Source organism: Henckelia pumila, chromosome 4 (genome assembly GCF_033568475.1).
Source record: "Henckelia pumila isolate YLH828 chromosome 4, ASM3356847v2, whole genome shotgun sequence".
NCBI lineage: Eukaryota > Viridiplantae > Streptophyta > Magnoliopsida > Lamiales > Gesneriaceae > Henckelia > Henckelia pumila.
Genome location: NC_133123.1, coordinates 121837291 through 121852265, shown reverse-complemented (window position 1 = coordinate 121852265; position 14975 = coordinate 121837291). Strand labels below are relative to the sequence as shown.

At 37.9% G+C, this 14975-nt stretch overlaps 1 protein-coding gene and 1 pseudogene across 1 annotated transcript; one reads left to right on the top strand and one right to left on the bottom strand.

The window, feature by feature from the left end:
* Window positions 1-6248: 6248 nt before the first annotated feature.
* Window positions 6249-9828, top strand: LOC140867259 (vacuolar protein sorting-associated protein 60.1-like; annotated as a pseudogene).
* A 2469-nt stretch (window positions 9829-12297) lies between these two features.
* LOC140867174 (nudix hydrolase 26, chloroplastic-like) lies at window positions 12298-14615 on the bottom strand. Its single transcript, XM_073272251.1, has 6 exons — window positions 14542-14615; window positions 14414-14464; window positions 14159-14251; window positions 13435-13528; window positions 12713-12828; window positions 12298-12494 (listed from the first exon to the last, which is right to left on the bottom strand). The coding sequence occupies exons 1-6, from the start codon at window positions 14605-14607 to the stop codon at window positions 12429-12431; spliced, it is 486 nt and encodes a 161-aa protein (XP_073128352.1). The 5' UTR covers window positions 14608-14615; the 3' UTR covers window positions 12298-12428.
* Window positions 14616-14975: the final 360 nt, after the last annotated feature.

Here is a 14975-nt window from a genome sequence, read left to right as displayed (position 1 = left end):
ACCGCGTCTTCAGGAAGTATTTGGACAAGTTTGTCATGGTCTTCATTGACGATATCTTAGTGTATTCGCGTAATACGGAAGAGCATGTTTCTCACTTGCGGTTGGTACTGCAGACTCTTCGAGATGAGCAGTTGTACGCCAAGCTGAGCAAGTGTGAGTTCTGGATGGATAGAGTAGTCTTTCTTGGCCATATCATATCCAGGGAGGGGATTTCTGTTGATCCAAGCAAGATTGAAGCGGTACTTAATTGGTCGCGTCCGACGACAGTTGCTGAGATCCGTAGTTTTCTGGGTCTAGCAGGGTATTATCGTCGCTTCATTCTAAACTTCTCTCAGTTAGCTCGACCGTTGACGCAGCTTACCCGCAAGGGTGTGGATTTCGAGTGGTCCTCCGAGTGTGAGGAGAATTTCTGTGAGCTTCGACGGCGGTTGACTTCTGCGCCGGTGTTGGCATTACCGTCAGGATCTGGAGGGTATGTAGTTTACACGGATGCTTCTCTTTAGGGGTTAGGTTTTGTCCTGACTCAGAATGGGCATGTGATCGCATACGCTTCTAGACAGCTGAAGCTTCACGAGGACAACTACCCAGTCCATGATTTGGAATTGGCAGCCATTGTATTCGCTTTGAAGATCTGGCGTCATTATCTATATGGCGAGAAATTTGAGATCTTCACCGACCATAAGAGTCTCAAGTATTTGTTCACTCAGGCGGAGTTGAACATGAGGTAGAGACGTTGGATGGATTTGCTTAAGGACTATGATTGCGAGATTAAGTACCATCCGGAAGCTGCTAATCTCACCGCTGATGCCTTGAGTCGCAAGGTACGACTATCCGCACTTCAGACTTGTTCGATGTCCAGTGCGATCAGTGACTGTTGTACTTCAGGTTATACCTTCAAGCATAAGAAAGGTATGCAGAGTATCCATATGTTTGCGATATTATCTGAGCCAGCCTTGTATTCGCGGATTCGAGATGCTCAGATGTTTGATTCAAAGACCCAGCGTTTAGCTCGTCTAGCTAACGAGGGTAGCTCGTCTGGATTTCATTATCAGTCAGATGGTTTTCTGTGTTTGTCTAGTAGGCTTGTGATTCCGCAGGATGAAGAGTTGCGAGAGGAGATTTTGTCTCAGGCGCATCGCACTAAGTTGAGTATTCATCCTGGGAGCAACAAGATGTACAAGGATCTACGTACTCGTTTCTAGTGGAAGGGAATGAAACGCAGTGTTTATCAGTTTGTTTCGAGATGTTTGGTGTGTCAACAGGTCAAGGCAGAACACCGACGACCTGGAGGATTGCTTCACAGTCTGCCTATTCCTGAATGGAAATGGGAGTTTATCACAATGGACTTTGTGACCCATTTGCCGTTATCCCCGAGGAATTGTGATGCTATCTGGGTTGTGGTGGACCGACTCACAGAGTTAGCGCATTTCATTGCCTATAGCCGAGAGTACAATGTGGATCGTATGGCTCGTATGTCTGTTCAGGAGATCGTTCGACTTCATGGAGTGCCTGTGAGCATTGTCAACGATCGAGACCCTAGGTTTACTTCTAGGTTATGGGGGAGTGTTCAGCATGCGATGGGTACTACTCTCAGTTTGAGTACTGCCTATCATCCGGAGACTGATGGTCAGTCAGAGCGCACTATCCGTACATTGGAGGATATGCTTCGAGCGTGCGTTATGGATTTTGGTTCAGCCTGGCAGGATCATTTGCCGTTGATTGAGTTCGCGTACAACAACAGTTACCATACTAGCATAGGTATGGCACCTTTTGAGGAGTTGTACGGGCGATGTTGTCGTACTCCACTTTTCTGGGAAGAAGTGGGGGAGAGACAGGCTGAGGGACCAGAATTAATCCAGCAGGCAATCGACATTGTCGATCAGATCAAGAAACGGATTAAGGCTGCACAGGATCGTCAGGCCAGCTATGCTAACACCAAGCGTAGGCCTTTGCAGTTCGATGTTGGGGAGAAAGTGTTTCTAAGAGTGTCACCTTTCAGCAGGATTCTCAGATTTGGCCTTAAGGGCAAGTTATCTCCCAGGTTTATCGGTCCATTTGAGATTTTGGAGAGCATTGGAGATTTGGCTTATCGTCTGGCTTTGCCACCGTATCTTTCCAGTATTCACGACGTGTTTCACGTATCTCTGTTGCGACGGTATGTGGCAGATGAGTCCCACATCCTACAACGGTCTGATGTTAAGGTGGATAAGGATTTGACTTATGTTGAGAAACCTACTCGTATCCTGGATTATAAGGATAAGGTTCTGCGAAACAAAGTCATTCCTTTGGTTCTAGTTCAGTGGCAGCGCCGAGGCACTGAAGAGGCTATTTGGGAGCTTGAGGACAGGATGCGTGAAGACCATCCTGAGCTGTTTTGATTTCATTCTTGAGTAGTATTCAGTTTTATCTTGTAAAATATTCAGTTTGAATAAAGGAAAGTTTGTATCTTGCTTTACATTCGGTACTTAAGATCTGTATTCGAGGACGAAATATCTTAAGTGGGGGAGAATGTATTAGCCCAGTTCCAATTTACAAGATTAATGGTTAATTATGTTTAAATCTAATAAATATTTTATTACCAAGAGCACAAGTCAAGGTCAAAGAATACATGACATGAATGAGCAGCTCGGGTCGGTCATGAGCAGCTCGGGTCAGTCATGAGCAGCTCGAGTCGGTCATGGTTGATCAACAAGGGCTCGGGTATAGAGCTAGGGCTCGGGCATAGAGCAAGGGCTCGGGTATAGAGCTAGTGCTCGGGTATAGATCTAGGGCTCGGGCAGGGAGCTAGGGCTCGGTCATGTATGTGTGTGGAGTTTGGTTTGAGCTCGGGTCTTTCCCTTGGGGCTCGGGTCGGTCATGAGTGGCTCGGGTCGGGGATTAGGATGCTCAAGAAAGTGTTGTGCAAAGCCAAGGTAGTGTTCGGTCATGGGAAGAGCACATGGTAGGTAGGTCGGGAGTGAACACGTGGCTGAAGCAAAAGCACGATTAGTGTCCTGCCAGGTGTCACGCACTCGGTGGACAGCTGTCCCGGCTCATCCTCTATAAATAGAAGTCGAGGGTTCGGTCATTTTACACCATTTCACCTCACTTCTTAGTTCTGCTCGGACCAAGAGTAGCTCGGGAGTTCGGGAAGGAGTAGCTCGGGGCTTGACCAGGTGCAGTTCAGGTCGGGGCTTGACAAGGAGCAGTTCAGGTCGGGGCTTGACCAGGTGAAGTTCAGGTCGGGGATTGACCAGGAGCAGTTCAGGTCGGGTCAGTCTTGAGACCGGGTCGAGTCGGGCTTGGACCTAAGGCAGTTAGGGGTTGTCTTCTTCCAGCTTAGTTCAAACTACGGTGTTAGGTACGAAAGTACTGTTCGAGATATCCTGACTGAGTATGCAAGTATTATGTGACTGTATGATTTATATGTCATGATATTATGCTGCATTCATTTGCATATTGCTGTTATCTCCTTCGAGATGTCTATTAGTAGGGTTGTACCCTGTTAGTGGATGGACTTCCATCGATTTGGGTCTGGTGTATCCACATGTACTCGGTATGGGAGCCACCTCCTGAAGCGACGACACAGCGTGCTACATACCAGGGCCCGGTCTGTCTCTGTTATCTGATCCTTGACCTCGAGTCTGTAGGGAGTTCACTTTGCATGCATGTATACTCATACTCTCGTACTGAGCGTTTTATGCTCACATCTCGTACTCTGTGTTCTTGACACCCTATTCCATGGGGCAGGTTTACGTTTGGACGATGCGGGTGGGTCCAAGAGGGGCTAGACAGTGGATGGCCAGCTGGAGCTTTGTCTAGGTTTTATTTATGTTATTATTGGATTGATACAGCTATTCGATCTGGTTGTATATATTTGGGTATTTACAGATTCCTTCCCTTGGGATTGTATATTGTTATGGTTTCCGCAGTTTAAATTCTGATATCTGTTTAATTAAGTTAATTGCATGCCTAAGCTCTTTTTAGTAGGTGATCCGGGTAAGGGTCACTACACATATATTGGGCGACCACTGGATATAGACCATGAGACCATCAAGAGACCATCAATGCAATATATTATCACGCAGACCAATCTATCATAATGACAACCTCATTTCATTTACGTCAACAAAACTCCCCAACAAAAGGAATATTTATCGTGGGCATCCTGCATTAACAACAAAATCAATGTTAAGAATATTTCAATTTTTTTTGGTAAAACAATTATAAGCTAGGAGACAATTAATCATATAACTATGAGAGACCATCACGACAAGGTTACGAGACCATCATATAACTATGAGAGACCATCACGACAAGGTTAGGAGATCATCATATAACTATGTGAGCAACAATATTATAGACTAGAAGACCATCATATAACTATGAGATACCATTACAAAACTACAGAGACCATCATATAAAATTGCAGAGACCATCCATGGCAAGGCTAGGAGATAATATATAACTACGAGAGCAAAAAAAATTTATAGGCTAAGAGACCATCATATAACTATGAGAGACCATTATAAAACTAAAGAGATCATCCACGACCAGGCTAGGAGAACATCATATAACTACGAGAGACCATTATAAAACTATAGAGATCATCCACGACAAGGCTAGGAGACCATCATATAACTACGAGAGATCATTATAAAACTACATAGACCATCCACAATAAGGCTAGGAGACCATCATATAACTATGAGAGACCATTATAAACTACGGAGACCATCCACGACAACCATAAGAGACCAACATTATAAACAAAAAGACCATCACAAAATTTGCATACAAGCTTACAAAAAGACAAGTAGGGCAAAATATGAATACCTACCTTGTGAATGGAGGAAAAAAATCACACAAGAAGAAAATAAGACCATCACAAAATATACATACCTAGCTGAGTGAATGAAAATGAGAAGAGAAGAAGAAATCGGAGTGAAGAAGAGAAACTGGGAGAAAATAAGAGAGAGAGCCAAAGTATGAATTTGACCAATCACGTTATTTAGAATATATAATTATTTTATTATTATTTTATTTTTCAAAAAGTACAATGATTAGTTAAGGGTAAATTAAGATAAATGGTTTTTTTTAATCAAAATGGAGGTCATTGACTTAAAAAAAAATCTTTAAGGTCATTTGACCAAAATGAAAGACCAACTAAGGTCATTTTTTTAAATGCCCCTAAAAAAATGGTCTCCAAGATACCTTTTTTTCTCTTTTTTTCCTTCGTTTCAAATAAAAAATGAAATAGTTTTCGTAGACCATCTAATAGTCTCCAAAAACCATCCAATGGTCTTCTTAGCAAAAAAAAGTGCACATAAAAAAAAAATCTAAAGATAATCTCCACACGTTATAAAAATGGTCTCCAAAACCATCCAATGGTCTCCTTAGCAAAAAAAAAAAAAAAGTCCACATAAAAAAAATCAAAATACGGTCTCCACACGTTATAAAAATGGTCTTCGTAGACCATCTAATGGTCTCCAAAAACCATACAATGGTCTCCTTAGCAAAAAATAAAATGGTCTTCATAGACCATCTAATGGTCTCCAAAAACAATCCAATGGTCTCCTTAGCCAAAAAAAAGTGCACATAAAAATAATGGTCTACATAAAATTTCTTCAAACATTTCTTCTATTTTCAATCTATTCCCGGCCCCTCCCTTCCCTTGGAAGCCCTAATTCACAATGTTCAAATATATTTGCATCTCTGTCAAACTACTCATCGCTAATCTAGGTCATGTCACATATGTTTCAAATTGATCTATGAAAAATCATATATATTTTCAAATCGTACAAAACATCACAACCCAGAAACTAATACAAAGAAATTTCACAATTTTTTTTTGCAAAATAGGTAAACAAACTTACAAGAACTCTTTCATTAGACATTGGATTGGAAGTAGCAATGGTCGTGTGATGGTGAGGAAGATGGGCTCTCAAAAAAGATGGTTGTGGGAGGAAGAAAATGGCCACTTGAGTGCGAAATATATTTTCTAGAGAAAGATATGAAGGAATGGAGGAAGAAGATGGTCACATGAGCAATGAAGATGGTTTCTGGAGACAATCGGGGTTTACGTTTACGAGATGTGTTCTGAGGTAAGGAGTTTACAGACTTATTTTAAATTTTAATGGTTGGATTTATGAATAAAGATGTTTTAAAAATTTATTTAACGGGGATATTTTTGTAATATAACAAATCAATGTTATTTTTCAAAAGTTGTATAGGAGAAGGTCATATTTCTAAATCTTCCATAAACATGACCAGGTCCTGCGCAAGAAGCTGTCAAAGCTAGAGCTATGAGAGTTCTTAAGAAAAAAAAAAATGTAAGCTTTTTTACCAGCAGCCATGCTAATGTATATGACTTGATATCATATTCACAACGGCTTATTCAGCATCATCTCGGGCGGTAAATTGATGGCACCAATAGTGCATGTTATTCTTTCTATGATTGGAAGTTCTTCGGATCTTTATTGTAGTTCAGAACCCTCTTTTGGTGGTGTGCCAAATGTTGTAGCTGAAAGTTGGTTATTCAAGTACAATTAATTGATCTGTTGACCTGCACTTTCACGGTTTTTGGTTCACTTGTTATATTAATGTAATTTCGTACTTGAATGCATGACGACAATAAATATTTTGGTCTTTCTGAAAGTTAGATAAATACCAATAAATATATGAGTTAGCTGAATCAAAATTAAAAAATTAAAACAATTTGATCTTATTGGCCACATACCCGCATTTTAGGTTGGCTCAAGAAACCAATGTATTAGTCACATTATTATGTGTTTTTGAAAGTTATATAATTGCTCAAAAATATATGAGTTAGCTTAATTGAAGACTGAAGCAATCTAACCTTAGTCAGCACAATTATGTTGGACTTGAGAAATCATTTTATTGATTAGTCATATTCTTATGTGGAAGAATATTTTGAAGGTTTAACGATGGTTAGCATTTTTTTTGGGTGCTTATGAGATTTTAGGCTAAAGCTAGATTAGAATAGGAGCTAAGTTGTTTCTAAAAAGTCGATCGCTGGGTATTTTTTTGTTTTGAATAACTTCTATAAGGAAAGGTAAGGCCAGGTAGATTAGAATAAATAAAAAGTGGGATCAAATTTACAAGAGAAAGTGAGGGAAACAATTTTTTTTCTTCTGTTAATTTCAACAGCTTTTGTTGGAATATATAATGGTTTGCGGCTGACATAAGGCACTTCTGATGAAAGTCATCTTCATAAATTTTTTCAAGGATCAGTAAAATATATCCAATTCGTATAATTATAGGCCAAAGAGAAAACAATGCTTCCTCGTAGTCATAAATTTCATCCTTGTCATCACATTATTTTTAGAATCAACAAGGGAAGATTAAACTTGAGCACTTTTGTTCTCTGCTTCTTTTTCATAATGGGTGCAATGATCCATCATATACTCTTTGTTTTAATGTTGATTGTTGAATGATGGTCAAGTAATTGTTGATGAGAAGGTACTTTTTTTCTTTCTTTTATTCGTTTACGGGTATCGGCATTTTTCTTGTAGGTCAAGTTGTTTTTGCACATTTCTTCTGTTCATGGTGAACAAAATTGTGTCTACCCCCCGAAAATTACTGTGATTACTCATGATGCTGTCAAATTCAAATTGAAATTATAAGAAATGTTAATCTTCTTCTTGGGAAGTGTCTATCTGCCTTGTTCCGGTGTATCCTTATTCACTTGTTTACATGTTTTCATGGTTGTTCGTCTGATGGAAATGATGGTATTCATATTTATCCGACGTTGACTTGACCTCGTTCAGAACTTTCAACTGAAATGGTTAATATGTTCATTTTCCTATTTTTCTTGGACAAGTATGAAGGTCAGCGGGACATGTTATACAATTAGACATTCAACCTTGTTCAAGTTGCATTTGCTGCAGAGGGAATCAAAGATGCTCAGCAAATTGTATGTGTCTTGGATATTCCAAAATGTTTTGCTCTCCAATGGTGTTGTTTACATGGTTCATTCAGTTTATTTTGTATTTTCATAGGGATTAGCAAAAACGGTAGAAGGAATCATACTTGTATTTTCTGATTTATCTTGTAATTGTATTACATTGAGAATTATTGTTGTATCTACATGTCTGTGGTGTAGCATGTAGGGATATAAATTTTTGTGCTATTATTAATTTCCCAGCCCTTAAAAGCTGACCATCTGTTGGTTGATGCAATGGCTTAGAACATTTGTTACATTTTAAGCTGAAGCACATAATTTTCTGCTGGTCTTTGTGTAGTATGACTGATATTTGAGCTTCGTGTTGATATGAATTGCTGACAAAGATTTACCCTATTTTTTTAGTCAGTATGGCTACTCTGGTTTCTTGTAATTCATGTAAATGCACTTTAGCCATTACGCCCTGTGGGAAAAAAATTAGGTCTTGTTAGGCAGATCATATCTTTAACATGAATGGACCCTGCTGCCTACTTCATCAGTGGTGGGGATCCAACCAGCCATTTGCCACAAAGGAGACACACAGTTTGTGAAATTTATATCGCTTATCCAAGTTTAATATTTGCCTAAGTGCCTTTTGTGTTGCCCATTTAATATTCATTGTCAATACTTGCACAATATATTTAGTGCCTTGGATGGGATTGTAGAAGGGTCTAGTTAACCATTAACGACTTTCTGCTATATTCTTTCAGATGTCAGCTTTGAAGTCAGCAAACAAAGAGCTTAAAGGAATGATGAAGAATGTGAAAATTCAAAACATCGATGTCTGTATCTCACTCTTGATACTTTTTTCCCTTTATGTGTTCAGGATGTCTTGTTAAATACATTTTCTGATGTTGCTCTGTTATTTCTATAATTTTTAGAACTTACAAGATGAGATGATGGACCTAATGGACATTAATAATGAAATCCAAGAGTCCCTGGGTAGAAGCTATAATGTACCTGATGACATCGATGAGGATGAACTCATGGGTGGTAATACTCAATTCTATACTCTACAATTGACTAGAATCATGAAACACCAGATGCCATTTGGGGAATTTTGTTCGTCATGGTTCTTTAACTATGGTGTTAGACACTGCGTCATCTGCTTGCAAATTATGATTATTGAAATCTGTGTGACTTTCCTATTTCATTGCTTCCATCACTTAATCACTCTGCTTCTATTGAAACTATTTGATTCCATCATGCAGAACTCGATGCTCTGGAAGCAGACATGGGGTTTGAAACTGAGGGTGATGGAGTGCCTGCTTATCTCCAACCTGACAATGATTTGGATGCATAACTCAACTTGCCATCAGCGCCGAGCGGGCATGCTTCTGTTCCTGCCGGCCGACAGGTAAATTTCACATTCCTCTCATAGCCAGAATAGAACAGTGATTTTCCCCATTGTTGATATGAAACATCATCCTTGAGTTAATTATATTCCTCGTACCCAAATGATACTTAACAATGCTGGAGGAATTAATAGACCTTGTCGAATGGTTGGTTTTCATTTTGCGATAGTTCTCTCTAAAGGATTATGCCTTTGGAATTCATCACCAATATGGCATGCCTTGTCATTCTGTATCTGTGGGCATTGTCAGATAACTGATTTGTTCTGTGTTTGAGAGGGTGAGGATGAATTAGGGTTACCAGCTGTTCCTCGAGCTTCACTCCGGGGTTAGAGAAGATTATGATGTCGATTCTTATTTATAAGACAACCAAGTTATTGTTTATCATCTTCTTCTAACGTCACTGTAATGGTAACTTGTGTTTCCGATAAATATATTGTCATGTTAATGAATCTGCTTTGCTGAATAAAATATGACTCCGGGAAAGGGTTAAAAAAAATGCATGTGGTATTCTGTCTTAGAACTCAAATTCACGTTGTATTATTGATGCTAACTGGTCAAGTTCTATCCAGATGATCAATCTTAGGTTCATATACCAAATGTGTTGCATAGCAATCAAATTTAAAAGAACATCTTGAGTTGCGGAAAGTGATGTATTAAAGTCAAGCATCACTTGTAGTGACCCGCATCGTGATCACCTACTAATCAGAACAAGCATGCAATAATCTTAATTAACACAGTATCAAAGTTAAGCTGTGGAAACTGATAAAGTTATACAATCCCAAGAAGAAAAATCTGTAAACTTAATTTATTACAATTTACAACCAAATCGAATAACATCAATATTTTTGTAACAATAAACAAATACTGCAACGATAAACTCCCAATGCTAACGACCTCAGCACCTATGATCTCCCAGCATCTCCTGCGCTATCCAACTTGAAACCTACCCCGTCGAATGGGGTGTTCAATAAATACAAAAACATGCGCTATCCAACTTTAGTCCTACCCCGTCGAATGGGGTGTCCAATAAATAAAAAAACATGGACGTGAGCGAACTACGCTCAGCACGAGCGCATGAGTATATAAATATTATATATGCATGCATGCAAGTGTACGGGTTACCAAGACTCGAGGTCAAGAAAACTTTGATCAAAGATAGACTCGGGCACTAGGTATGTAGCACTACGCGCCGTCGCACCAGGAGGTAACTCACATACCCAACAGTGGATATAGGTGACTTGATCACGAATCTACGTGTCCAACCATCCACTAACAAGATAGGGTAAAAACCCCACTACAGGATAATATAAGGATACAAGCCCAAGATGATCATGTATGAAGCATAATAACGTGACATAATATATGCAAATAAAATCATGTCATATAAATAATGCAACATATAATACATGCATAATCAGTCAAGGTATCTCAAACATTACTTTCTTACTTCAATACTAACAGACAAGCTACACCAGCTCTACTGTCCAAGCCTATAATTACAAGATTATTATATCACTAAACCATATCTAAAAGCCTTAACTAAGCTAATAAATACACTCAAACTATTTATAGGATCTAGGGTTACACCTTCGTCCGTCGTTAGCCCGTTGATAACGAATGCCCCGGAACTTGGGCACAACTCCGTTACGACTCTCGGACGCCTTGCCAAGACCAGCCCCTAGCCAAAGAAGGCTGGAAAGCTCCCAACTAAGCTAAGAAATGAGATTGGAACTTGGGAAATTAATAAAGAAAAATGAATCCCGAATGCCCTATTTATAGGCATAGATCAGACGCTCGGATCTCGAGTTCGGGCGTTATGATCTTGCATGATTGCCACGTTGCCTGCATGCGCTGTTCGGACGATCCGATCCCAACTTCAAATGATCTGAACTCCTATGTGTTCGAGCAGTGATGACACATCGATAATGCACATGACCTAACTTTGTTCGGACCATCCGAACTACCCGAGCCTAAAAAGCCCATTAACCATTTTTGGACATTCTGGATCCAATTTCTTGGTCCGTTTGATCAAATTAAAATTTTTTAATCATTTTTTACTTGATCTAAACACGTTAGTCAAATTAATATTGTAAAATGAAACCGGATTACTACATCACTAAATTTGCAAAACCATCATTAGCGTATTTATGTGATATTTTTAAAACTATCATTTATTATGGTAAATTACAAAATATGAATTCTATAGTTTTGGAACTTTTAGATATACTAGTTAAAGGCATGTGCGATGCACGTAGGAACACCATTTTTTATCGATAAACATTGTTAAGTAAATAACTTGAGATGAAAAGAGTCTAATGTGCAATTAATTAATGATTTTTTTTGTATTTTAGTCAATAATAAAATTCAATGTAATATAATATGTACAACATAAATTATAAATGAGTGCAAACAGTATTTGATAAAAAATTTATGTGTTACATATATAATTGAATCAATAGTTGTTGAAAACCATAATTTTAATAAATATCATAATTTTGTATAAATTAGACATTTTGAAAAATATAAAATTTGATGTCATGAAATACCTAATAAAATAAAATTTGACAAAAAAATTATAATAATACATAACTTTATAATTTGAACTTTTCTTTCTTTCCCTATTTTTTCGTTTTCCATCCGTTAATTTCGGCCCAAACACGGCACACTATTTGCGCCACAACACGCTTTTCCTAAGAACAGTGTGCGTTGTTTGTATAAATTACTAACCTAGTGAGTCATAAAAATGCGTGCTATTTAAGAAACTGCTTTTGAGGCAGCTAAAATAAGCAGACCAGTGACCTCGGCAAAACATTACTCAATTGTGTATCATATGTTTCCAATTTTTGTTCGTTATCAAAACACTATCTTTTCGAACACGAACACTGTTACAACATGTACTAATATACTCGTACTGCATAAAATTTCATTTAAATAATCAACACAACAACATATATACAGGTAACATGCAAGGAGGGAGATACATATGTATCACATTACAAATAAACTTTTTAAATAAATTTTCATAAAAATGGATGAAACAAAATTGTGAATGAACCAAGACAAATTGACCAGAATAGAAAACCGACACTGGGAACATATTACCATCCCGTAACAAGGTTAACCTTGTCAATCTACTCAAGATATGGAGAGAAAACTGTCAAAACTTCTTGGCACATTGGATTCTTGAAATCCACTGCCTATCAACAAAATTTTAAGAGAACATTCCATTTAACATGACAAGATTTTAATGAGATGCTACATGCTAGATCCAAGTATCCAATTTTTAATTTGATCACATTGAGTGTACTTTTTTGCTTTGAACCTCGCAAATCCAAATCAACTTTGGATTACTGGACCTAGCATTAGGGCATTGAATAGTCATTCCAAAGTTTTTTAAGTTCAAAAGGAAACTAACGAGATCAACAATTTGTTGCGGCGACAACCATGACCATTCACCAAACTCGGCCTTCTCAGTCCCATCACCTGAAAGATTGATCTCTTCATCATGTCCGATAAATTTTAAAAGAAACCTGTAGTATTGCAAGTTATCAGTATTTGGTAAAGACTACAAACAAAATATCATTATGAGAAGTCAGAAGTACAATAATGAAGGGTGGGGGTGGAAACAGTGTAACCAAAAATGGCATGAGTGCTCCACTTCAATGACAATACATTAGCCAGGCCATTTTCTATGTGTATTTACCATTTCATTTACACTTACAAGACCCCCTATGGTAGCTCAATTTACACACTCTCTCTCCCCTTATGGTAGCTCAATTAAGTCTCTCTCTGATCTTGTAGTCGACAATAATTTAATTAGATGAGCATCACCATTGCCATCACTATTTGATCTCTCATATAAAAGCAGTTCTTTACTTGAGTAATTTATTTAAAAAGAGGGGGGAAAAGGAGGCATTTCGAGTTTAAATCTATCACGATCGTATAACGAATCCCTATCTGTTCAAAGGGAAAATAAAAGAGGTGTAGATTTGATCTATGGTCTACATCGATTCAACAATTGGGAAGAAAAAACTGCAACTTAAGTGAAATCAACCCCGAAAGCAGCAGCCAGCAGCATAAAGAGTCCACTGTTCAAAATTGAGTTTATGACGGTTCGAGTAGGCACAAGTACTTATCATTTCTGTGCTTGACCTTTCCAGTCTGAACCCCATTGCTGCTTAAGTTTTTCCCTGACTTCTGGAGGGAAATCATACGTTAACCAATACGGCACCTGGAGATGGAATTGTCTTTAAGACTAGCTCAATGATGCATTACGCTATAAAGCACGTTGAAGAAAGGGTCAGAATTTTTCGATTTTGGACATATCCACAGAATAAAAAGCTTCCATTTTGTTTGGAAAAACTACACCTTTTCGACTTTCTGTTTAACTTTTTCAATGCCTTAACTTGAAAAATGTCAAAGAATATATAAACTAATTAAACTCCAACCACTCATACTACAATTTACTTTTGAATGAACATTTTTCAACCATGGTGAAGAAATTTTTTCGCTAAATGTAATCAAAGCTCCCACACAAACTATTCCATAGCTGGTAATGGGGAACCTATCTTCGCTTACAGTAAAGAGAAAATTTATGCATTTCAACACCGAATCTCTTCCCCGGCCGTAAGGTGTTTAAAAAAAGTGCACCACAAGACAAGTACAAAATTAATCAAGATAGTTTTCCGAGATCAAATCATTATAGTCTTTGAAATCTCATTAAGTCCACTTCTTAGCCACGGGGAAGAACAAAATGGGGGAAAGCACCTTTAATTTCTATCGCTTTCCTTATCAAACCTTAATGTCTTTTTCAGAAATAAAAACTCTTAAAGTCAACACATCGAATTGAAACAAGTTGTACCTCAGCCACAATATCAGCAGAGGTAACTCTAGTTTCTTCTCTCAACTCCCTCATGACGGCAGTCCTAGGATCCTCATTTTTATCAATTCCTCCCTAAAGAAGCAGATTGAACTTTAAAAGTAAGAGAAGATTAGCATAAGAAAAAAAAACAAAACAAAATTCACCAATTAAAATTCTTGGTTTTACGTAAGTCCCGTCGATTTCTCAAATCCCAACAACATTTTCGTCAATATAATATCCAAATATGAAACTCACCTGAGGCATCTGCCAAGCATCTGGTATATCAAGCCTGGAAGCAGCAAAAATCTAGCACTAATCCACATAAAAATCATCAGACACAGACACAGAGCCAATAGAAATCCAAGAAATAAACATCGACCCACCTTTCTAGATAGGTTGATGAGACAAATCCCGACATTTCTTCGGTAATCTTGAGGTGGGTTTTCCATGGATAAGGAGAATGGAACGAATGTGTTGGTTCATCGGAAAAGAGAAGCTGGATGAGAATGAAGGAAAGGTCGAACGAAAGCCATAACGCTGTCTTACTTTACCTTGATTTTAGTCACGATATGTAATTACTGCAATGTCCTTCAAAAATAAAGTGGTAAAAATAACAAAATCTCACATATATAACATTTACATTTGAAAGTATAATTATAATTATAAGAATTTTAAAGTGTACTTATTACAAAAAAATAAACAACACAAAAACTTCAACTGCCAAATTTGTGAGATGAATCTTCAATTTGGGTCACAAATAAAAAAAAATTATTTTTTATTGTAAATATCTCACGAATAATGATTCGTGAGACTGTCT

Coding starts and splice junctions, on each gene's coding strand:
- LOC140867174 (XM_073272251.1), bottom strand. CDS start 14,607: ATGGAAAACCCACCTCAAGATTACCGAAGAAATGTCGGGATTTGTCTC. Junction 14,465..14,541: donor TCATCAACCTATCTAGAAAG/GTGGGTCGATGT, acceptor GATTAGTGCTAG/ATTTTTGCTGCTTCCAGGCT. Junction 13,529..14,158: donor CTGCTGATATTGTGGCTGAG/GTACAACTTGTT, acceptor TTCCATCTCCAG/GTGCCGTATTGGTTAACGTA.